Raw genomic sequence first — 23,640 nt, forward strand, 5'->3', positions numbered from 1 at the left:
TTTTATACATCACCCCTTGCGTGTGGGGAGTGGATGAGAAAGTGGGATAACATAGAACTACTAGTGTGAGTGGGTGGTCGATGTGGACTCGGGTGAAGCTGTCACTAGCCCCGTCGTTCATTCACAAGAACAGGAATCTCAGCTGCAGGGACCTACTTTTTGTGATGCAATGTTCGGCGGGCAGAAGCCTCTTCTTCAACAAGCCTTGCAGGACGGATCGGACCGACGGTCTGTGCACCAACTGAAGTACGAACAGGTGCGACTGAAAGAAGACAGCATACAAGGTCGGTCAGGACAGCATCAGTCTCATCTCCAGCAGAAATTAGAGTGACCTCAAGTTGCTGGACAACTCACCCAGAGATGACTCTATACATAAACTATAAATCCATACCTACAGCAGAGACACGAGGTAAAGAGTCCCGACCCAAAACGTCACCTATCCATGTCCTCCACAGATGCTGCCTGACCCGTTGAGTTACTCCAGCACTCTGTGTTCTCTTCGATAGCAATTCATTCCAAAGCAAACCAAAAAATATAGAAGTGTGAAAACGCACACCTCCTGATTCAGGGACAGTTTCTTCCCAGCTGTTATCAGGGAGGTGAACCAGTTGCTTCCCAGCTTTTATCAGGCATCTGAACCATCCTACCAACAATAGAGGAAGATCCTGAGCTACGATCCACCTCACTGGAGACCCTCGGACTATCTTTGATCGGACTTTACTGGACTTTATATTGCACTAAACGTTATTCCCTATATCATGTATATATCTGTACACTGTGGACGACTCGATTGTAATCATGTGTTGTCTTTCTGCCGACTGGTTAGCACGCAACAAAAGCTTTTCACTGTACCTCGGTACACGTGACAATAAACTGAACTCAAACTCAACTCATATTCTCACCAGTATTCTCAAGGGGAATTGGTGATGAGCAATAAACATATCCTTGCAAATATTGCACAAGGGATTAAATAGATACATTTATTTATTTGAATACTAAGCTTTGTGGATCCTCTAAATGCCAAACAAACAAAGCTGCACTTTGTGAAATTTATATAAGGCTGCCTCAACTAACAATGCTAATGTAAGCTGGAGTGATAAATGGGTAATGCCTCTGTCATTGAAGAATGGAGAACACATAACAGTCACCCTTTTATTTATTTTCCCATATACAATACCTCCAACCTTCCCCTTTCCATATCAATTTCAGGTTTAGTTTATTGTCACGTGTACCAAGGTACAGTGAAAAGCTTTTGTTGCGTGCTATCCAGTCAGCAGAAAGACAATACAGGATTACAATCGAGCCATTTACAGTGTATAGATACATGGTAAGGGAATGACGTTTCGTGCAAGGTAAAGCCAGCAAAGTCCGATCAAGGATAGTCCAAGGGTCACCAAAGAGGTCGACAATTGTTCAGCACTGCTCTCTGGTTGTGGTAGGATGGTTCAGTTGCCTGATAACAGCTGGGAAGAAACTGCCCCCGAATCTGGAGGTGTGCGTTTTCACATTTCTGTACCTTTTTGCCTGACGGGCGAGGGGTGATGAGTGAGTGGCCAGGGTGTGACTCGTCCTTGATGATGCTGCTGGCCTTGCCAAGGCAGCGTGAGGTGTAGATGGAGTCAATGGAAGGGAGGCTGGTTTGTGTGATGGGCTAGGCTGCGTGGACAATTCGCTGCAATTTGCTGCGGTCTTGGATGGGCAGGTGACCAAGTTCACGAGATGTAGAAGAGATGGTCATTCCAACCCCCTAGCACTGCACAGTCTAATTTTATTGTATTAGATGTAAATAAATAATTTCACTGTACATTGGGGACTAGAGGGCCTGAGCTACAGGGAGAGGTTGAGCAGGCTAGGAGCGCAGGAGGATGAGTGGGTGTTCGTATAGAGGGGTATTAAATTATGAGAGGAATGGATCGGGTAGACGCACAGAGTCTCTTGCCGACACTAAGCCAATCGAGAACCAGAGGACACTGGTTTAAGGTGAAGGGGGAAAGATTTAATAACAATTTGAGGGGTAACTCTTTCAATCAGAGGCTGGTGGGTGTATGGAACGAGAGGATGTAGTCGAGGCAACTTTCAAGACAGGTACATGGATAGACAATAGACAATAGGTGCAGGAGTAGGTCATTTGGCCCTTCGAGCCAGCACTGCCATTCAATGTGATCATGGCTGATCATCCCCAATCAGTACCCCGTTCCTGCCTTCTCCCCATATCCCCTGACTCCGCTATCTTTAAGAGCACTAGGACAGGTTTGGTAGATAGGACTAGTATAGATGGGACATGTTGGCCGGTGTGGGCAAGGTGGGCCGAAGGGCCTGTTTCCATGCTGTTAGACTCTATGACTCCAAGACAGGTGCGTAAGTAATGTACACACTTACACAGCAACAGGCGGTGACGGTGATCTGGATGGTGTTCCTCCCTGGTTGGCAGACGTGCTTTAGATGCAGGGGCTTGTGCGATGTCTTGTTGTCCCCTCGTTCGATGGTGAGGGGCGTGGCGTTCACACTGACCTGCACGGAAGCTGGCCAGTTGGTGTTCATCTGCCTGTCCTCATGGTGGTAGCACTTGAACTGAAGCTCCAGGTCAGACCTGAAATAGGATGACATTGGCCCATCAAGTCTACTCTGTCGTTCAATCATGGCTGATCTATCTCTCCCTCCAAACCCCATTCTCCTGCCTTCTCCCCATAACCCCTGACCACCGAGAATGTATCTTTCACTGTCTTAAAAATATCCAATGACTTGGCCTCCACAGCGTTCTGTTCTGGTCAATGCAAGTGGAACATGGATTGCAGGAGTAGACTACAACTCAGGAACATACACTTCAACCCACAGTGTGTGCACTGAACATGAAGCCAAGATAAACTAATCCCCTCTGCCTGCATGTGTCCATATCCTGCTTACCCTTGTGGCTATTTGAAATCCTCGTCAAATGCTACTATTATATCTGCCTCCACCACCACCCCTGGCAGTTCATTCCAGGCCCCCGCCACTCTCTGTGTAAAAAAACTTGCCCTGCACATCTCCTTTAATCGGACGTAACCCCGGAAAAGGGGCAAGTAGTTGTCCATAATGTTGCACGGGCTTGAGGTTTACAAGTTGCAGGAGCAGAATCAGCATGGAAACAGGCCCTTCGGCCCACCACTAGTTCTATGCTATCCCAATTCCAAATCCTACACACAAGGGGCAATTTTACTGAAGCCAATTAACCTTCAAACCCACACGTCTTTGGAGTGTGGGAGGAAACCGGAGCGCCCGGAGAAAACCCACGCAGTCACAGGTAGAAGGTACAAACTCTGCACAGACAGCACCCGTAATCAGGATCGGACCCGGGTCCCTAGTGCAGTAAGGCAGCAACTCTAGCGCTGCACCACCATGCCGCCCGACCCTTCATGCTCCTTTCAAACACAGTGTGGGTTTATTGATAAATTAATAGGAGTAACATCCAATAATCTGACACCACCCAAAATGATACCAGCGCCCTGTGGCGTTGTGACTCACCTCCACATCAGGGTCTGGTGCACAGATTGGCGCAGGTGGAAGACATGGTTGCTGACCGCTAGGTTGTGTTCCAGTCGGAAAGGCTCCAACACCACTCCGTCCCTCACCGGGAAGGTCAGTCGCAGCTCATCGGCAGCTGCGACCAAAGAGGGAGAGAAAGTGTCAACTTTCCCTTTAGTATCTGCGGTAATAATAATAATGGATGGGATTTATATAGCGCCTTTCTAATACTCAGGGCGCTTTACATCGCATTATTCATTCACCCCTCAGTCACACTCGGTGGTGGTAAGCTACTTCTGTAGCCACAGCTGCCCTGGGGCAGACTGACGGAAGCGTGGCTGCCAATCTGCGCCTACGGCCCCTCCGACCACCACCAATCACTCACACACATTCACACACAGGCAAAGGTGGGTGAAGTGTCTTGCCCAAGGACACAACGACAGTATGCACTCCAAGTGGGATTCGAACCGGCCCACCTTCCGGTCGCCAGCCGAACACTTAGCCCATTGTGCCATCTGTCGTCCTGTCGGTACAGCAAATCGTATCGTCACTAGTGTGTCACCATTTGCACATCAAGCCGCGAGCCAGCTCAAAGCACCCGCTGGCTCGGCTGAGTGAGGTCTCACAGAATTACCAATGTCCCAAGACTGGGAAAACTAAGTTACACAAATTATCCCGACAACCTCAATACACTTCACTCCTTTGAGGAGTGAATTGATAAGAGTTTAAAATCTATAATGTTGCGCGCGTTTGACGTTTATAGGTTATGGGAGCAGATTTGGACCATTAGCAGAATTAGCGTGGAAACAGGCCCTACGGCCCACCAAGTCTGCGCCAACCACTAGTTCGATGTTATCCCAATTCCACATCCAACAAACTAGGGGCAATTTTATCGAAGCCAATCGGCCTTCAAACCTGCATGTCTTTGGAGTGTGGGAGGAAACCGGAGCACCCGGAGAAAACCCACGCGGTCACAGGGAGAACACACAAACTTTGCACATGCAGCTGCCGTAGTCAGGATCGAACCCGGGTCCCTGGCGCTATGAGGCAGCAACTCTACCGCTAGGCCACTGAACCACCCTCCCTTCAGACCCCTTTCAAACACAGCGAGTTTATTAATGCATTAATAGGAGTAACATCGAAAAGTCCATAATATAATCTGGCACCCCCAAACTCTGTGCTGGATCAATGGAATTTTCTCATATCTTTGAACGCCAATGTATCATTCATCTGCTTGGAGAATTGTTCCATATATTGGTTACACCTGGCGATCGTGGTTCTAAATTTACTTCTCACTGAGGTTTGACCTCAGTGTACAAAGGTTAATGGTTGTGAACAATGAAGTACCACAAAGGAAGTGAGATTTGCAGAGTTAAGTTCCATTGCATTGCAAACTCTTGCATTGCTTGCCAAAACTCTTTTTGCATTTGTCGTTGCTGTTGTCCAACTCACTTGGAAGAGGCGGTGGCGGCAAGGCGTTCAGGTTGGGTTTTATGTCGGGTGGGAACGGAGGCTTAACGTCCTGGTTTGGAGACAGGTACGGCGGGATACTGCTTCCTGGAGTCATAGGTGGAGTGGGGTTTCCTGGTACCGGAGAATGTGGATAACTGGCCACAGACCTCGGGGGCTAAAAGAGAAAAGAAAAGAGTGACGGGGAGATGTATGGATTCATTGGAATAGCATGCACTTTCATGCACCATGGCTGGAGTCAGTTATCATAACATGCAGAAAAGTTAACACATTTAAATCCACTCAAACTATGATCAATCTTTGCAGTTCCCAAAATCTTGTCGATAGTTGATTTTGTTCAGACATAAGAGTAAGCTACTGTATTGGGTGGAACTGGACCTTTTCCCCCTTCATTCACAACAGGCCTCCATCCGGTATCTAACAGTACAATCCATTATAAAGAGGGCCCGCTCCCATTAATCACACTCCATTTATAACATAGTCAGCTGGAAAGGAGAGACACTTCAGACCTAGCAACTTTCCACTGCCTGAGACTGCTCTTGGGACAGTCAGACCAACCATTCCAACTTCTGTTAGCAAACCCCAAATATATACGATTGGAACTATTTCAGTATTGACTATGGAATTTCTTGATATTGATACGACATTTAAGGAGTTGTCTCAACAATATGGTTTCTGCATTGTGAAGTATGGCATTAAAAAAAAAATTAATCATCTTTCAAAAAAGTTTTTGAACTGACTAAATTAATCCCTGGGCATGCAAAGTTTTTTAAATCTAGACCTCTGCATTTCAGTTTCTTGCTTCTGAGCTCCAGGAAGACTCTTGTATAAGTTCTCCCTCCCCACTGCTATGAGATCTTCACATCAACCCCGACTCCACTTTGAAACTTTCCCCTGATCTCTGAATCTTAGAAACATAGAAATTAGGTGCAGGAGTAGGCCATTCAGCCCTTCGAGCCTGCACCACCATTCAATATGATCATGGCTGATCATCCAACTCAGTATCCCGTACCTGCCTTCTCTCCATACCCCCGGATCCCTTTAGCCACAAGGGCCACATCTAACTCCCTCTTAAATATAGCCAATGAACTGGCCTCAACTATCTTCTGTGGCAGAGAATTCCAGAGATTCACCACTCTCTGTGTGAAAAATGTTTTTCTCATCTCAGTCCTAAAAGATTTCCCCCTTATCCTTAAACTGTGACCCCTTGTTCTGGACTTCCCCAACATCGGGAATAATCTTCCTGCATCTAGCCTGTCCAACCCCTTAAGAATTTTGTAAGTTTCTATAAGAGCCATCTTGAGCCATCTTCAACCATTACACTGAGATCTTCCTACCATTGGGCAAACAAACATCTTATTTTTAAACCAAAGGGTGGTGAGAACTTCCCTGGAAGATCAGAGTGGGCATCATTTCACAAGAAACCTGATCCATTCCTACGTCTTCCCCAGAAACCCCGTGTAACGTGAGAGATGTTTCAAGGAAAGTCGCCCCCCCATCTCCACTCGTTCCCAACCCTGGAGATAGGGAAACCTATCTGCCAAAGTCTCCTAGTGGGTGAGACCTTCATGTTGAGACACTGTGGACTATGATCACCCTTAACTCAGCCCAATATCCTGCCCTAGAAATCGCAACCTCTCCAATTTTTTCAAAAATAGTTTAAACATCTAGAAAATTACTATCAATACATTCTTTTGGAAATATTAATACTCAAAGGTGGTAGAAAAATGTCAGCTATGTAACTGAACAGATATCAGCTATTTGTTTAATTAACAAAAAAAGTTAATTTTTTTTTTTTAATTTTTTTTTTAAAGCAGTTTATTTTTGTCTAATGTGTGGAGTAGGGTCAGTAAGAACAATGTAATCTTACTTTGGTTTCTTTTCCACTCCCAGCATTTGTGATGGAGAGACAGAGAGGACACTACCAGGCAGTCAGCGATCACAAGAGGATGGGACGGTATCCAATTAGTGTTGATTAGTAATGAAAAACAGAATTGGCAGGTTTACTGTTCTGCAAAAAATGTGCTCTTCTCAACATTGTTAAACCCTAGCTAAAGCAAAGTTATTGCTTTCTGCGCGTGATATAACCTTTAGAAAAAGTCATCGATAAAGCATTAGGGAACCCTCTGAGCGGGCCAGTGTATTCCCACATACTAAGCCACAGTGTGGTCATAGAACGATGCTGTGGTTCGCTCATATGCTTCACTGTCCAAGGAGTAAAAAAAAAAACCATGGGAGTATGAAAAGCAAAAATGTTTGGGTTGAGAGCATGTGCATGTGGAGAGACTGTATGTCAATTGGATTTTAAAAAAATAGGATGATTATGAATTGGGGGGAACAATGATACTCGTCAAGTTAGAGGGAAAGGATTATGTTCAGGGAATCTAAGCTGTGGTTCAAAAAGTACCAGTGACTCAACGAGGCCAAAATAAATGTCCCAAATGCTAGGCACAAACTAAGATAATTTTTATCTAGTGATATGGAACTGCGAGTAGAAGTCCAACCCTTGCAGAGCAACTTGATGGATCAACGTTACCGAACAAATAAATCTATAGCTGTCCCTTCATTCATGTCTATCCTATACAACTCTTTCGTGTTACAGTTCATGAGGGAAACACAAAGTGCTGGAGGAACTCAGTGCATCAGGCAGAGCGTGGGGGGGAAATACAGAGTCTTATCTTGGGTTGAGACCATTCTTCAAGCCTGACCCAAAATGTCACCTTCAGCCCGAAGAAGGGTCCTGACCCAAAACATCACTTGCCCATTCTTCCCTCCACAGATGCTGCCTGACCCGCTGGGGTCCTCCAGCACTTAGTGTTTTGCTCACCATCCCAGCGCCTGCAGTTCCTTGTGTCTCTGGATCATAGTTCATCCTGGACTTGACAACCACTCTAACCATTGTTGACAGTCACACTCACTGGGATAATGGATTCATTTACAAGTGGAACTCCGGACAAGTGAATGAAACATGTCAAGAAGCAACAAAAGCATGCAAAATATATTTTGGTTTTCAAAAATAAAATCACCAGCAGTGATTCGTAGGAAATATTACAGATATATACCCAAGATGAAGATACCTACCTGGATGGTTTAGTGATGGAGTGAGATGCATACACCACCATGCAAAAACTTAAAATATTTAGCTTATGTTCAATAAAAACTGTTAGTCTCTTCTTGTGTCGACATGTGATTCAAAAACAAAACAGCAAGAAAGAGTGAGAGTGGCTGAATGGGTGATGATTACATGGTTACATGGTTTAAAATGGCCGTCTTGGGGGTGGGCAAAGGGGCATTGGGGATGACTGGACTGGCAATGTTTACTGCTGATGTACGTGGCCAGCTTTTTCCAATTCATCATTTGGGAGAAGGTACAGGAGTCTGAAAACCATGACCACCAGGTTGAATAAAAACCCAGTCCCCAAACCACCAGGACCCTTGCACACTGTAGAACACTAACCTCAACTGTGGACTGTCTGTGGTGCCACAAAGGACCAGGTATTGGGGTTATTAATTGACCAGATTTTTGTTTGATTGATGTTATCTAAGTATATTGTGTTTGCAGGCCTGTTAAGATGCTGCAGGTATGAATTTCATTGTTTTTTTAATTTAGTTTAGAGATACAGCGAGGAAACTAACCGGGTCCGCGCCGACCAGCGACCCCCGCACGCTAACACCATCCTCCACCCACTAGGGACAAGTTTTACATTTACACCAAAGCCAATTAACCTACAAACCTGCACGTCTTTGGAGTGTGGGAGGAAACCGAAGATCTTGGAGAAAACCCGGTCAGGTCGCGGGGAGAACGTGCAAACTCCGTACAGACAGCACCCGTAGTCGGGATCGAGCCCGGGTCTCTGGCGCTGTGAGGCAGCAATTGTACTGCTGCCCTGTTACATTTGGTGGTACTCCAATCTTCAGCCAACAAGTCTTTGGAATATGTGGTATAATATTGTGGAAGGGAGAGAGGCGAGGGAAGGCCGGGGTGGAGCAGGGAGGAAGGTCAGACAGTGGGGTATTTTTTTTCCAACATTCAAACTGGTTTTCACCAAGGGTGGACTAGTCTGAAGTCAGGTTCCTGGTTTGACAATGAAGGCTCCTGGTGGGCAGTGGGAACATCTCAATCAGGTCCAGCAAGAGTCATTCAGTGGGAAGTGTGGCGTTGTGGTGCCAGTTGTATGAATGGAAATCTCAAACAGCTTTGCCTTCTTCCCAATTCAGATTCCCGAATGACATGGGGAAAAAAACCAGGAAGTGCTGGAGTAACTCAGCGGGCCAGGCAGCATCTCTGGAGGACATGGACAGGCGACGTTTCAGGTCAGGTTCCTTCTTCAGACATCCAGACCGCAAAAAACCTTGCCTACCCTTGAGCCTCAGAGACGCTGTCTGACTCTCTGAGTTATCGCGCCACAGTATTTTCTGTCCCTTACGCCTCTGAATGAAATTCAATGTTGGCCAGTTTAAAGAATGAACCCAAACTGTACACAACTCTAGTTGTAAACGACTGGAATCTTACATTCCATTTGAATCATTTACTGTGTTATGCAGTTTAGTTATGTTTAGTTTAAAGATACAACATGGAAACAGGCCCTTCTGCTCACCAAGTCCACGCCAACCACTCATCACCCATTTGCATGAGTTCTACAGTATATTATCCTGCTTTCTCATCCACTCCCCATACACGAGGGGCAATTTACAGAGGCCAATTAATCAATTGACCCTTTGGGATGTGTGTGGGGGGGCGGGGGGGGGGGGACTGGAGCACCCGGAGGAAACCCACGCAGTCACCGTGAGTACATGCAAACTCCACACAGACAGCACCTGAGGTCAGGATCGAACCCGGGCCTCTGAAGCTGTGAGGCAGCAGCTCTACCCGCTGCGCCACTTGAGCCGCTGTGTAGTGGAGTGGACTAGGGTCAAGTGCCGAGAGACATTCTCTGGTTGAGTGGGGAGGGTGAAGGGGGCAGACAAGGGTGTGAGATCTACACAGCTGGATTCAGAAGCTGCATAAACAAGAGCCTTCCCTCTCTCAAGTACTTACCCCATTCAGGCTACTTTGACTGTAGGTATATCCACTTCCAGCAAAGCTGCTGTTCTGCCCGTTGAACTGTTCTGCCTGTTGGAGGTGGGTTTGGAAGAGACAAGCAAATGACAGTCAAAGCCCAACTCCACACAAGCACAGAGACAAACTAACGACAGATCGACAGAAGAGTGGTTACCTTGTAATACTGAGGCATGTTGACAGGCTGAGGCGGGTACTGGCCTGTGCTTTGCTGGCCTGGCATCCTCTGTCCATGGTAGGTGGGTGATGTGATGGGCCTCTGTGAGTTGGCAGCGGGGTACTGCCCAGCCTGACTGGGGAACTGGCTGCTTGGCCCGTACTGCTGGGCTCCATAAGTTGGCTACGGTAAGACAGAGGCAGCGTGAGATCACTTGCCCGGCGCGGAACAAAAGCAGACAGCAAAGCAGGCCGCGAGGAAAGCTACAACCAATCTTTTTTATTTTTTTATTTTATTTTATTAGAAGTACAATCATATGGCACCAAAGTGCCTAATATATATTTTCATAATACATTTTATGTACAGCTTCTTATTTTTTTTTTTTTGTTATAATAAAGAAAAATAAGAATAAGAAAAAGAAATTAGATAGTAAAGGATAGAAAGACGTGAGATATATAGTGTGTGAAGAAGATTAAAAAAGAAGAATGAATGAAGAAAGTTGAAGAAAAGAAAATAAAGAAAAGAAGTAAGGAGATCATTGTTTAATCTTGAAGTCCTGAAACAGTTATTTTTTACAATTGTGTTGCACCATATGATTCCAAAAAGACGACGAATGGAGACCAACTCGTTATGAATTGGTCTGATTTATCCATTAGGAGGAATCGCATTTCCTCAAGATGTGCGGTGTTCAACATGCTTGCAATCCTAGCTACAACCAATCTGCGCGCAGTTCAGACAGGCTAAGAGGCGGGGAATAAAAATGGCGTTCCTAGATGCCACTCAACCTAGGCGACTATTTGCCACAGAACCAGATCTCCAATCCCATCTTGCAATCTCTCCACATTCTCAAATCTCGTAACCTGCAGCAACATTTCTTCTATCTCATAGGTGACACTTGGACTATCGTTTGCTGGCTTTACCTTATCTCCTTATAATGTATTTGAGAAGGGACTGCTGATGCTGGAAAATCGAAGGTAGACAAAAGTGCTGGAGAAACTCAGAGGGTGCAGCAGCATCTATGGAGCGAAGGAAATAGGCAACGTTTCGGGACGAAACCCAAAGGAAATAGGTAACGTTTCGGGCCGAAACCCGGAAGGGTTTCGACCCGAAACGTTGCCTATTTCCTTCGCTCCATAGATGCTGCTGCACCCGCTGAGTTTCTCCAGCACTTTTGCCTACCTTCCCTTATAATGTATCTCTACACTGTAAATGGCTCGATTGTAAGCATGCGTCGTCTTCCTGCCGACTGGTTAGGACGCAACAAATTCTTTAGGGGTCAGACAGGCTAGATGCAGGACGATTATTCCCGATGTTGGGGAAGTCCAGAACTAGGGGTCACAGTTTAAGGATAAGAGGGAAGTCTTTTAGGACCGAGATGAGAAAATCATTTTTTACACAGAGAGTGGTGAATCTGTGGAATTCTCTGCCACAGAAGGTAGTTGGGGCCAGTTCATTGGCTATATTTAAGTGGGAGTTAGATGTGGCCCTTGTGGCTAAAGGGATCAGGGGGTATGGAGAGAAGGCAGGGATGGGATACTGAGTTGGATGATCAGCCATGATCATATCGAATGGCGGTGCAGGCTCGAAGGGCCGAATGGCCTACTCCTGCACCTATTTTCTATGTTTCTATGAAACAAACAGCTCGGTACACGTGACAATGAACTAAACTGAAACTGAAAAAAAAATAATAGTATGGGGAAATGTGAGGCTGTCCACTTTGGTGAACAGTAAAGCAGGATTCTATGTACATGGTGATTCTGTGTACATGGTGTGGGATTAGGAATGGCTGATACCCAGGGTAATCTGAGGATGAAATGCCAAAGATTTTGCAAAGTGGGTAGAGCAGTAGAAACATAGAAAATAGGTGCAGGAGTAGGCCATTCGGCCCTTTGAGCCTGCACCGCCATTCAATATGGTCATGGCTGATCATCCAACTCAGTATCCCGTACCTGGCCTCAACTACCTTCTGTGGCAGAGAATTCCAGAGATTCACCACTCTCTGCGTGAAATTTTTTTTTCTCGTAGTGAGCAATGGGACGTGGGCAGTGGGCAGGAGGGAATGGAAGGTAAGAGTTACGGGCCTGTCCCAGTTAGGCGATTTTGTGGGGCAACCACAGGCGACTAGTTTGTCGCCACATGTTCGCCGCGAGTCGTCTCCTTCAGTCGCGCAAAGAGTCGAAAGCGTCTTTCTGGTCGCTGCCAAAGTTTCGACACGTTGAAACATTTTCGCCGACAGTGGGTTTGACTTCTCCTGACGTAGGTGCTGGTGTAGGTTGTCGCAAGGATGACGTAGGTTGTCGCCGGTTTTTCAGCGACCCTCTACGACTGTGACGGTCGCCGGCAGTTGCCTGAAACATCGCCAAGTGGGACAGGCCCATTAGGGATCCTTGATACAACCTACAGAGAGTTGTGGTAGGACTACACACATGGAGTGGTCCATACAGTGTATTTCAGAAGGCCCTTGATCGGACTTTGCTGGCTTTACTTTGCACTAAATATTATTCCCTTATCATGTATCTATACACTGTAAATGGCTCGATTGTAATCATGCATTGTCTTTCCGCTGACTGGATAGTACACAAGTTTTTCACCCCCCCCCCCCCAGTTTGTTGGGGCTCGGTTGCTGCTCACCTCGCCTGGGTACGGCCTCTTCACCCCCTGCATGGGCATCTGCTGCGTTGGTCTGGGGGCGGCGTACCCTTGCTGTGCCACCCTCTGGCCGTGCGAGGCGAAGACAGGGTTCATGCCTGGGGGCCGGGGCTGGCTGATGGGCATGGGGGGTCCACTCATGCTGCTGGGGGTCATCCCCGAGCCCATCGCTCCCGGGTTGATGCTGCCCTGTATGGTGGATGGTCCACGAGAGCCCTGCTGGTTCATGAACTGGCTGCTGTAGGCTTGTGCAGGGCCCATCTGCAAAACACACACACACACAGACACACACACACACACACAGACACACACACACACATATGCGCAGACACACATGCAGACACGCACACAGACAGAGACACAGCAACAGACAGACACACACACACACACAGACACACACACGCAGACACACACACACAGACACAGACACACACACAGACACACACACGCAGACACACACACACACACGCAGACACACAGACACACACACAGACACACACACATGCGCAGACACACAGGCACAGACACGCACACACACAGACACACAGGCACAGACACGCACACACAGACACACACACACACACACATGCGCAGACACACAGGCACAGACACGCACACAGACAGAGACACAGCAACAGACAGACACACACACACACGCAGACACACACACAGACACAGACACAGACACACACAGACACACACACAGACAGACACAGACACAGACACACACACAGACACAGACACACACACACACACACAGACACACACACACACACACACATGCGCAGACACACAGGCACAGACACGCACACAGACAGAGACACAGCAACAGACACACACACACACACACACACACACAGACACAGACACAGACACAGACACAGAGAGAGAGAGAGAGAGAGAGAGAAAGAGGAGAGATGTCAAACTCTCATAAACCATCCGATAATTCTGGACAAAATGTGTAGGAAGGAACTGCAGATGCTGGTTTAGATCAAAGATAGACTCAAAATGCTGGAGTAACTCAGCGGGACAGGCAGCATCGCTGGAGTGAAGGAATGTCTGAAGAAGAGTCTCGACCCGTATCTTCACCCATTCCTTCTCTCCCGCTGAGTTACTCCAGCATTTTGTGTCTACCTTTAATCTAAACGCTTGTCGCTTTGCTCAGGGTTCCAGCATCTTCCAGTCTCCAGTGAGTTTTCAGTTTGTACGTTTCCACTGCCGGGACCTGCCGCTCTTGATCCTGGGCTAGAACCCGACCATCGGCTCTCCAGAAGGACACAAGGTTCTGGAGTAACTCAGCGGGACGGGCAGCATCTAAAGAAGGCGTCATCACCCATCCCTTGTCTCCAGAGATGCTGCCCGTCCCGGCCGAGTGACTCCAGCACGGGGAACAAGGCCCACCCACCACGTCCGCCAACAAGATGGGTTCCTGCTTACCGGCCCGTACTGGTTCATCTCCTGGTTCTGCTTCTCCTGCAGAGCAGCCACCGTTGCGGTGGCCGTGGCCGTGGCGGTGGCGGCGGCGGCAGCGACTGCAGCGGCGGCGGCGGCAGCGGCGGGTTGCGTGAAGTCGGTGGGCGGCCTGCTGTGCGGCGGGATGCCCATGGAGCCGGGAGCGTTGGGGTTTCCGGGGTAACTGGAAGAGAGCGGAGGGAGGGTGAGCAACCAGAAGATCGCCCGCGCAAAGACACGTGGAGACGCGCGGTGACGGTGACGTTACATGGAACACAGAACAGCACCGTGTAGACACAAGGAACTGCAGATGCTGGTTTAAAAAAAAAAAACAAGTGCTGGAGTATCTCGCTAGCTCAGGCAGCATCTCTGGAGATTACAGATAGACATGCATCAGCCCGGAGAAGGGTCCTAGTCCAAAACGTCACATACTTGGGTAGGGGACTCCAAATATACCATGTGTCTTTTTTTTGTCAACCAGCATCTATTACAAGTGTCACTATTTAAATGGAGACCCAAGTTGCTGGAGTAACTCAGCGGGTCAGGCAGCATCTGTGGAGAACATGGATAGGTGACGTTTCATAGAGTGCTGGAGTAACTCAGCGGGTGCAGCAGCATCTATGGAGCTAAGGAAATAGGCAAAGTTTCGGGCCGAAACCCGGAAGGGTTTCGGCCCGAAACGTTGCCTATTTCCAGAAGGGTTTCGGCCCGAAACGTTGCCTATTTCCTTAGCTCCACAGATGCTGCTGCACCATAACTCAGTGGGTCAGGCAGCATCTGTGGAGAACATGGATAGGTGACGTTTCACAGAGTGCTGGAGTAACTCAGCGAGTCAGGCAGCATCTGTGGAGAACATGGATAGGTGACGTTTCACAGAGTGCTGGAGTAACTCAGCGGGTCAGGCAGCATCTGTGGAGAACGTGGATAGGTGACGTTTCAGGTCTGACTGATTGTAGTGGGGAGGGGGGGGTGGGGATAAATTTGAAAAGGGAGGTGGGCCGGGAAAAAGCCTGGCAAGCTAACTCACCAACAACTACCCCCCTCACTTTACTGTCCTTAACTGAATGTTAACACACCCATTTTTAACCCACTATCCGTATTTTCATGGTCACTGCAGTCGTCCTTGTCTATCACATTGATCTAGAGACAATAGACAATAGATAATAGGTGCAGGAGTAGGCCATTCGGCCCCTTGTAGAGTGATAGAGCGGGTGTGCCATCAATATCCCGGTCGGTGCGGGTCCTACCTGTTGCCATAGTTGCCGCTGCCGGCGTAGGTGGGCCGACCGTACATGCCCTGCTGGATGTAGGCCTGGTTAGAACCGCCTTTGGCCGCCGAGAACTGCTGCTGCTGATTGGCAAACTGCGGCGAGTTAATGCCAGGGTTGTTTCCCGACATCCCAGACCCCATCGGGTTCCCTCCTGGGGTCATGGGGTTGCTGGCATTGGCCATCGGGTTTCCCAGCACCTGCTTGTGGTGAAAGGAAACACAGGTGATGTTAGGAGGCACTGGAAGGGCAAGGTGCGATACACAAGGTGCGATACACAAGGTGCGATACACAAGGTGCGATACACAAGGTGCGATACACAAAGGGGCAAGGTGAGATCGTTCGGACACAAATCCCAGCAACGCTTCCCCCTCCTTAGAAGATCAAGGAGATTCAGTATGTTTAGTTTAGAAATACAGCGTGGTAACAGGCCCTTCGGCCCATCTAGTCCGCGCCCGCACACTAAAGGGCCTGTCCCACTTGCCGATTGTTTTCGGCGACTGCCGGCACCATTGACTGACGTATCAGGGTCGCCGAAAGATTTTGAACATTTCAAAATCCAGCGGCAACAAAAAAAATGTTGCGACACTTGAGGAAACACCGCGCGCCAATACCTCGTCACGCCACGACTGTTTCGGTGACCTGATACGTCAGTCAATGACGCCGGCAGTCGCCGAAAAAATCGCCAAGTGGGACAGGCCCCTTAACACTATCCTACACACACACAAGGGACAGTTTATATTTATACCAAGACAACGGGACCCGGGTTCGATCCCGACTACGGGTGCTGTCTGTACGGAGTTTGTACGCTCTCCCCGTGACCGCGTGGGTTTTCTCCGAGATCTTCGGTTTCCTCCCACACTCCAAAGTCGTACAGGTTTGTGGGTTAATTGGCTTGGTGTAAATGTAAAATTGTCCTGTGTGTGTGTGTGTGTGTGTGTGTGTGTGTGTGTGTGTGTGTGTGTGTGTGTGTGTGTGTGTGTGTGTGTGTGTGTGTGTGTGTGTGTGTGTGTGTGTGTGTAGGGTAGTGCTAGTGTGCGGGGATCGCTGGTCGGTGCAGACTCGGTGGGCCGAAGGGCCTGTTTCCGTGCTGTATCTCTAATCTAATCTAAATTAAATCAAGTTAGAATTTGATTGTCCCGTTGTCGGTAGATACATCAGTAAAACTCTGGTGACTCAGTAATTCGCGCGGCTGATGCATGCTGTGGACATCATAGACCCATACTGTACAGTGGAGATACATTGTGGAACTGGCCTTACCTGGCTCTGTGAGGTATTGGTGACTCCCCACACTGTCGTCACCACAGACAGGGACCCTGGAGGTTGGCTTGTGTTCTGTTGCCAAGGGACAGGGTCGTAGGTGAAAGATCCATCACTATGGGACAGAGAGAGAGAGAGAGCAATTAGCACGGGACAATCCTCCCCCATCATCCCTGTGAACTATCCCGGGACTGTACCACAGGAACCAAATTTGGAATGCCAAACGTCACCGGGGAAATTAACACTTGTCACTAAATTACATGGATAGGACAGGTTTGGATGGATATGGACTGAACACAGGCAGGTGGGACTAGTGTAGCTGGGACATGTTGGCCGGCATGGGCAAGATGGGCTGAAGGGCCTGTTTCGATGCTGTATCACTCTGTGACTCTAAACCAATTTGAAAGACAAAGATGGCAGCAGTGGCCATGAAAATGCCAGCGTGTGCTGGAGCCCTGCCTGGTTCAGTGATATTCTACTGTAGAGGTTCCCCAAGTCAGGTTGCTATGTAACCCCCCTCAACAAATAACATTTGATGATTTTTTACAAAATAATCAATAAACTCACTTTTTAATGCTCCATTTTGTGAGGTTCTCTAAATAATGTGGCTTTAGAATGATGTGTGGTTTCTGGGTTAATTGGCAAACCCACCAGTCTGTCTGGGCTCGTGTCTGGGCTCGTGTCTGGGGTTGTGTCTGGGCTTGTGTCTGGGCTCGTGTCTGGGCTCGTGTCTGGGCTCGTGTCAGGGGTTGTGTCTGGGCTCGTATCAGGGGTTGTGTCTGGGCTCGTGTCTGGGCTCGTGTCTGAGCTCGTGTCTGAGCTCGTGTCTGGGCTCGTGTCTGAGCTCGTGTCTGAGCTCGTGTCTGAGCTCGTGTCTGGGGTTGTGCCCGGGGTTGTGTCTGGGGTTGTGTCTGGGGTTGTGTCTGGGGTTGTGTCTGGGGTTGTGCCCGGGGTTGTGTCCGGGGTTGTGTCTGGGGTTGTGTCTGAGCTCCTATCAGGGGTTGTGTCTGGGCTTGTATCTGGGCTTGTGTCTGGGGTTGTGTCTGGGGTTGTGTCTAGGCTTGTGTCTGGGGTTGTGTCTGGGGTTGTGTCTAGGCTTGTGTCTAGGCTTGTGTCTAGGCTTGTGTCTAGGCTTGTGTCTAGGTTTGTGTCCCTGTCAGCAGGGAGAGGCGGACAGCCACTGACCTGTGGGGCCCAGGGGGCAGCGTGGGCTTCATGGGGTTCATGGGGGGCTGCATGGGCAGTTTCCCGGGGGTGTCGTTCTGCCGGCTCTTCTGGTGACGAAGGAGCAGGAGACGCCCGAGGTCCTCACACCACGACGACAGGAGAGCTGTACGGAGAGAGAGCAGAGTCGGCGTAAACACCTCGTCACCTCACCGTCACCATAACCACCCCACGACCATAAACTCCCCCCCCCCCCCAACCGGCAATGGGCCCTCAGAGCCAGGGTGCGCGCACCAGGGGGTGGAGGGGCGGGGGGGGGGGGGGGACAGTTCCGTCCCATTACGCCCATCCTCTTCCTCTTCCTGTTGTACCCTGTGTACGGCCCCATGGCGCTCACCATCGGTCTGATCTGATTTGACCGGATCACACAAAAATCAAATACTCATCACTGCATGCTGGTACACAGGACAATATCAAATCAATATTAATATTTGCACATGCATGCTCACACCTATGCACCCGCAGGTGCATGCATATGTGTACACTCATGGTCACACACACACATGTACGCAAACACTCGTGCACAGACATGCACACAAACAGTCAGACACGCATACACTCAAGCACACTCACACACACATACCCGTGCACACACCCACACGTGCACACACCCACACTCATGCACACATACTTGTGTACACACCTACACAAGTGCGCACACACACATTTGGACACACACACTCGTGCATACACACACTCGTGCACACACACACTCGTGCATACACACTCATACAAACACTTGTGCACACACACCCATACACACACTCATGCACACATACTTGTGTACACACCCAACCAAGTGTACACACACGCACACATTTGGACACACATACTTGTGCACACACACACACACACACACACACACACACACACACACACACAGGCACCCACTGTATAAATCTAAGACCACCATCCACTCCTATAACGGGGCCTGAGATATCGGCAGAACAGTCCACCTGGCATTTTGCCACCTTCAATGTCCATTAATAAAGACGAGATGTTAATTTCCCTGCGTGTGCTGTGATGGTGATAATTTATACCTGCCTGGGGGCCAATTGCGATAATCTGGTTCAGCGTGCAGGAACTCCCGACCTCGCACTGCCGCATGTATTGACGGCTGGAGTGTCTGCGCTCTCTGCTCCCGTCTCCACTTTGTTATTTATTACAGACCATTCAACGCAAGAGCCCGCCCGATGTGAAGTGTGATGGGTTCAGTGAAGGACCAGAGGGAGCTCGAATGGAGGAGAAGAAGCTGGTTGCTGGTGGAACATCGAGTGGCCCCCGTCCCATGTCACAGCCACATGCTCATCATCTCCAACTCTTAGTGTACAAGGATGAGCGGGGACCTCATTGAAAATTACCGAATAGTGAAGGGTCTGGATGCAGAGAGGATGTTTCCACTAGTGGGAGAGTCTAGGACTAGAGGCCACAGCCTCAGAATTAAAGGACTTACCTTTAGAAAGGAGGTGGACAAAAGTGCTGGAGAAACTCAGTGGGTGCAGCAGCATCTATGGAGCGAAGGAAATAGGCAACGTTTCGGGCCGAAACCCTTAAGGGTTTCGGCCCAAAACGTTGCCTATTTCCTTAAGGGTTTCGGCCAGAAACGTTGCCTATTTCCTTAAGGGTTTCGGCCCGAAACGTTGCCTATTTCCTTAAGGGTTTCGTCCCGAAACGTTGCCTATTTCCTTCGCTCCATAGATGCTGCTGCACCCACTGAGTTTCTCCAGCATTTTTGTCTACCTTCGATTTTCCAGTATCTGCAGTTCCTTCTTAAATACCTTTAGAAAGGAGATGAGGAGGAATTTTTAGTCAGAGGGTGGTGAATCTGCGGAATTCATTGCCACAGCTGGCTGTGGAGGCCAAGTCAATGGGTACTTTTAAAGTGGAGTTCGATGGATACTTGATTAGTGCGGGTGTCAGGGGTTATGGGGAGAAGTCAGGGGAATGGGGTTGAGATAGATCAGCCACGATTGAAAACCGTCTGAAGAAGGGCCCTGACCCGATACGTCACCTATCCATGTTCTTTAGGGATGCTGCCTGACCCGCTGAGTTACTCCAGCAGTTTGTGTTTTTGCTCAACATTCCAGCATCTGCAGTTCCTGCCGCCTCGTGGAAATGGATTTTGTTAAGGGGTTGGACAGGCTAGATGCAGGAAGATTGTTCCCGATGTTGGGGAAGTCCAGAACAAGGGGTCACAGTTTAAGGATAAGGGGAAAATCCTTTAGGACCGAGATGAGGAAAACATTTTTCACACAGAGAGTGGTGAATCTGTGGAATTCTCTGCCACAGAAGGTAGTTGAGGCCAGTTCATTGGCTATATTTAAGAGGGAGTTAGATGTGGCCCTTGTGGCTAAAGGGATCAGGGGGTATGGAGAGAAGGCAGGTACAGGATACTGAGTTGGATGATCAGCCATGATCATATTGAATGGCGGTGCAGGCTCGAAGGGCCGAATGGCCTCTACTCCTGCACCTAGTTTCTATGTTTCTATGTCATCTTTGTGTTTCCACCAGGAAAATAAGTCTTGATGTTACCAGGAAAAGCCATTGGGTGGCAGTCTAACCCAGCCTTGACATTAATGACGCACACACACACACGCTCACACACGCACACACATGCTCACACACATGCTCACACACGCACACACACACACACGCTCACACACACACGCACACACACACACACACACGCACACACACACACACACACGCTCACACACGCTCACACACACACGCACACACACACACACACATGCTCACACATGCTCACACACATGCTCACACACATGCTCACACACACACGCTCACACACACACGCTCACACACACTCACACACACACATGCTCACACACATGCTCACACACACACACATATACGGTCGCACACACACGCACACACAGAGTCCGCCCCAGCCCACACCCTGCTACACACACCAGCCATTTACAGCAAGCAGCCTGTACAGCCATAGATCTACACCAGACACCCCACTTCCCCACCACCTCCACCTCCCCTCCCACCGCCTGCTACTCCCTTCCCTTCATGCTACTTGGAGTGACTCAGCATAGAGTGACAAACAAGCTGGAGCTGGGGAACGGTACAACTCTCCTGTGTTAAGAAATGTCTTTGTTACAAGCCTCTCCCCCTCTCCCCCTCCCTCTCTCATCGTCCGCATGTTACGTGAGACGCAGCAGAACAGAGTTCAAATTAAGAAGTTACTTCCCAAAAACCCAATTTGACTCTTTCAGCCCCAACTCCCCTCCCCCCTCTCTCTCTCCCCCCCCTGGAGTCCCCTCCCCCCCCATGGTGCTGCCAACATCTGTGGAACAGCTCATGTACATTCCACTACTGAGGGTAAAATGTTGTCAATTATTAATTCTCTCTCTCTCTCTCCCTCATTCTCTTTCTCTTATACTCTCTCTCACTCGCTCTCTCTCTCGCTCTCACTCTTCCTCTCCCTCCCTCATTCTCTCTCCCTCCCCTCTCCCTTCTCCCTCCTCTTTCTCACACACTCACTCTCTCTCCCTCTCCCGCTTTCTCTCTTCCTCTCCCCCTCTCTCCCCTCTCTTTCTCCCTCTCCCTCACTCTTTCTCTCTTTCTCTCTCTTTCTCTTTCCCTCTCTCTCTCCTTCTCCCTCCCTCTCTCTCCCTCTCTCCCTCACTCTTTCTCTCTCTCTCTCTCTCCCTCTCTCTCTCTCCTTCTCCCTCCCTCTCTCTCCCTCTCCCCCTCTCCCTCTCTCTCCCCCTCACTTTCTCTCTCTCTCTCTCTTTTCCTCTCTCTCTCCTTCTCCCTCCCTCCCTCTCCCTCTCCCTCTCTCTCATATACAGTGTAGAGCCACAACCCAAACTGGCATAGACTGAGAACCAGCACATGTACAAACTGGCCCCTTGTATAAACCCGTGTGGGTTACAACAAAATGGCTCTCTCTGCTCCGTTGACGTAACACTTCTTCTGCACAACAGGCACAGGCACATTCTTTGTAGAATTAGTGAACTGTCAAGGAATATCACATGTCTTTTGTCCCCATACGCACATATCTTTTCACAGATCAGATACACTTTTGTGAAACATATTACAGGCAAACAAAGCAGTACAAAATAAAACTACGAATAACAAAGACATTATTTGTGCTTAGTTTAGTTTAGTAAAAAGATTAGAGATCCAGCCTGGAAACAGGCCCTTCGGCCCATCGAGTCAGGCCGACCAAGATGCTCCATCCAAGCTAATCCTTCCTTTCCTATTCACCTTCCTGCCCAAGTGTCTTTTCAATGTTGTTATTGTACCAGCCTCAACTACCTCCTCTGGCAGCTCATTCCAGCCTCAACTACCTCCTCTGGCAGCTCATTCCAGCCTCAACTACCTCCTCTGGCAGCTCATTCCAGCCTCAACTACCTCCTCTGGCAGCTCATTCCACCCTCCACTACCTCCTCTGGCAGCTCATTCCAGCCTCAACTACCTCCTCTGGCAGCTCATTCCAGCCTCAACTACCTCCTCTGGCAGCTCATTCCACCCTCAACTACCTCCTCTGGCAGCTCATTCCAGCCTCAACTACCTCCTCTGGCAGCTCATTCCAGCCTCAACTACCTCCTCTGGCAGCTCATTCCAGCCTCAACTACCTCCTCTGGCAGCTCATTCCATACACCCACCACCCTCTAAGTGAAGAAGTTGCTTCTTAGGTTCCTATTAAACTTTCACCTTCAACCCATGTCCGCTCATTCTTAATTCCCAATGCTGGGTAAAAGACTCTGTGCACCCACAAGTAACAACATGACATACAGTGACATTTACGAATGACTCCGAAAACACTAAACATTAATAATAATAAAACATTAATGATAAAACACCATTGATCAAGCATGTGAACCAACAAAATACCAGATCAAAGGGAGGCTACAGATATTTGGCTGTTGAGTAGAGCAACTACTCGTGGATAAAAACTGTTTTTATGTCTGGCTGTGGCAGCTTTGACAGTCCGGAGTTGCCTTCCAGAGGGAAGTGATTCAAAGAGTTTGTGGCCAGGGTGAGAGGGGTCAGAGATGATCTTGCCCGCTCGCTTCCTGGCCCTTGCAGTGTACAGTTCATCAATGGAGGGAAGGTTGCAGCCAATAACCTTCTCTGTGGATCGGACGATTCGCTCAGTGAGTGAGGGAGCATCTATGGAGACAAGGAGTTGGCGACGTTTCGGGTCGAGACCCTTCTTCAGACTGATGTCAGGGGAGGGGGGGCGAGACAAGGAAAGAATGTAGGCGGAGAGAGTAAGACTGGTGGGAGAACTGGGAAGGGGAGGGGATGGAGAGAGAAAGCAAAGGCTTCCTGAAGTTAGAGAAGTCAACATTCATACCGCTGGGGTGAAAACTACCCAAGCGAAATATGAGGTCGGTAGACTGTCTCAGTGTACTTCTGCTATTCACTTGTGCTGTATCTGAGAGGCAATTTTGGTCTCCTAATTTGAGGAAGGACATTCTTGCTATTGAGGGAGTGCAGCGTTAATTCCCGGGATGGCGGGACTGACATATGATAAAAGAATGGGTCGACTGGACTTGTATTCACTGGTATTTAGAAGGATGAGAGGATATCTTATAGAAACATGTAATATTCTTAAAGGA

General features: G+C 48.8%; 1 protein-coding gene across 6 annotated transcripts in view; it reads right to left on the bottom strand.

Moving 5' to 3' along the window:
• zmiz1 (zinc finger MIZ-type containing 1) overlaps positions 1-23,640 on the bottom strand; it is a 274,950-nt gene that overhangs the window by 14,563 nt on the left and 236,747 nt on the right. For 5 of the 6 annotated variants that reach the window (XM_033012937.1, XM_033012939.1, XM_033012938.1 and 2 more), the window contains 12 exons: positions 18,002-18,146; positions 16,817-16,931; positions 15,536-15,759; positions 14,274-14,472; positions 12,819-13,097; positions 10,188-10,370; positions 10,010-10,084; positions 6,842-6,892; positions 4,954-5,128; positions 3,502-3,682; positions 2,380-2,590; positions 157-262 (listed from right to left, as the gene is read on the bottom strand). In XM_033012937.1, the coding sequence (XP_032868828.1) occupies positions 157-262; positions 2,380-2,590; positions 3,502-3,682; positions 4,954-5,128; positions 6,842-6,892; positions 10,010-10,084; positions 10,188-10,370; positions 12,819-13,097; positions 14,274-14,472; positions 15,536-15,759; positions 16,817-16,931; positions 18,002-18,146 (1,944 nt within the window). The remainder of the gene's footprint in view (positions 1-156; positions 263-2,379; positions 2,591-3,501; positions 3,683-4,953; positions 5,129-6,841; positions 6,893-10,009; positions 10,085-10,187; positions 10,371-12,818; positions 13,098-14,273; positions 14,473-15,535; positions 15,760-16,816; positions 16,932-18,001; positions 18,147-23,640) is intronic. The other variant, XM_033012940.1, reaches the window with a different exon arrangement.

The sequence above is a fragment of the Amblyraja radiata genome, chromosome 37 (assembly GCF_010909765.2).
Source record: "Amblyraja radiata isolate CabotCenter1 chromosome 37, sAmbRad1.1.pri, whole genome shotgun sequence".
Taxonomy (NCBI): Eukaryota; Metazoa; Chordata; class Chondrichthyes; order Rajiformes; family Rajidae; genus Amblyraja; species Amblyraja radiata.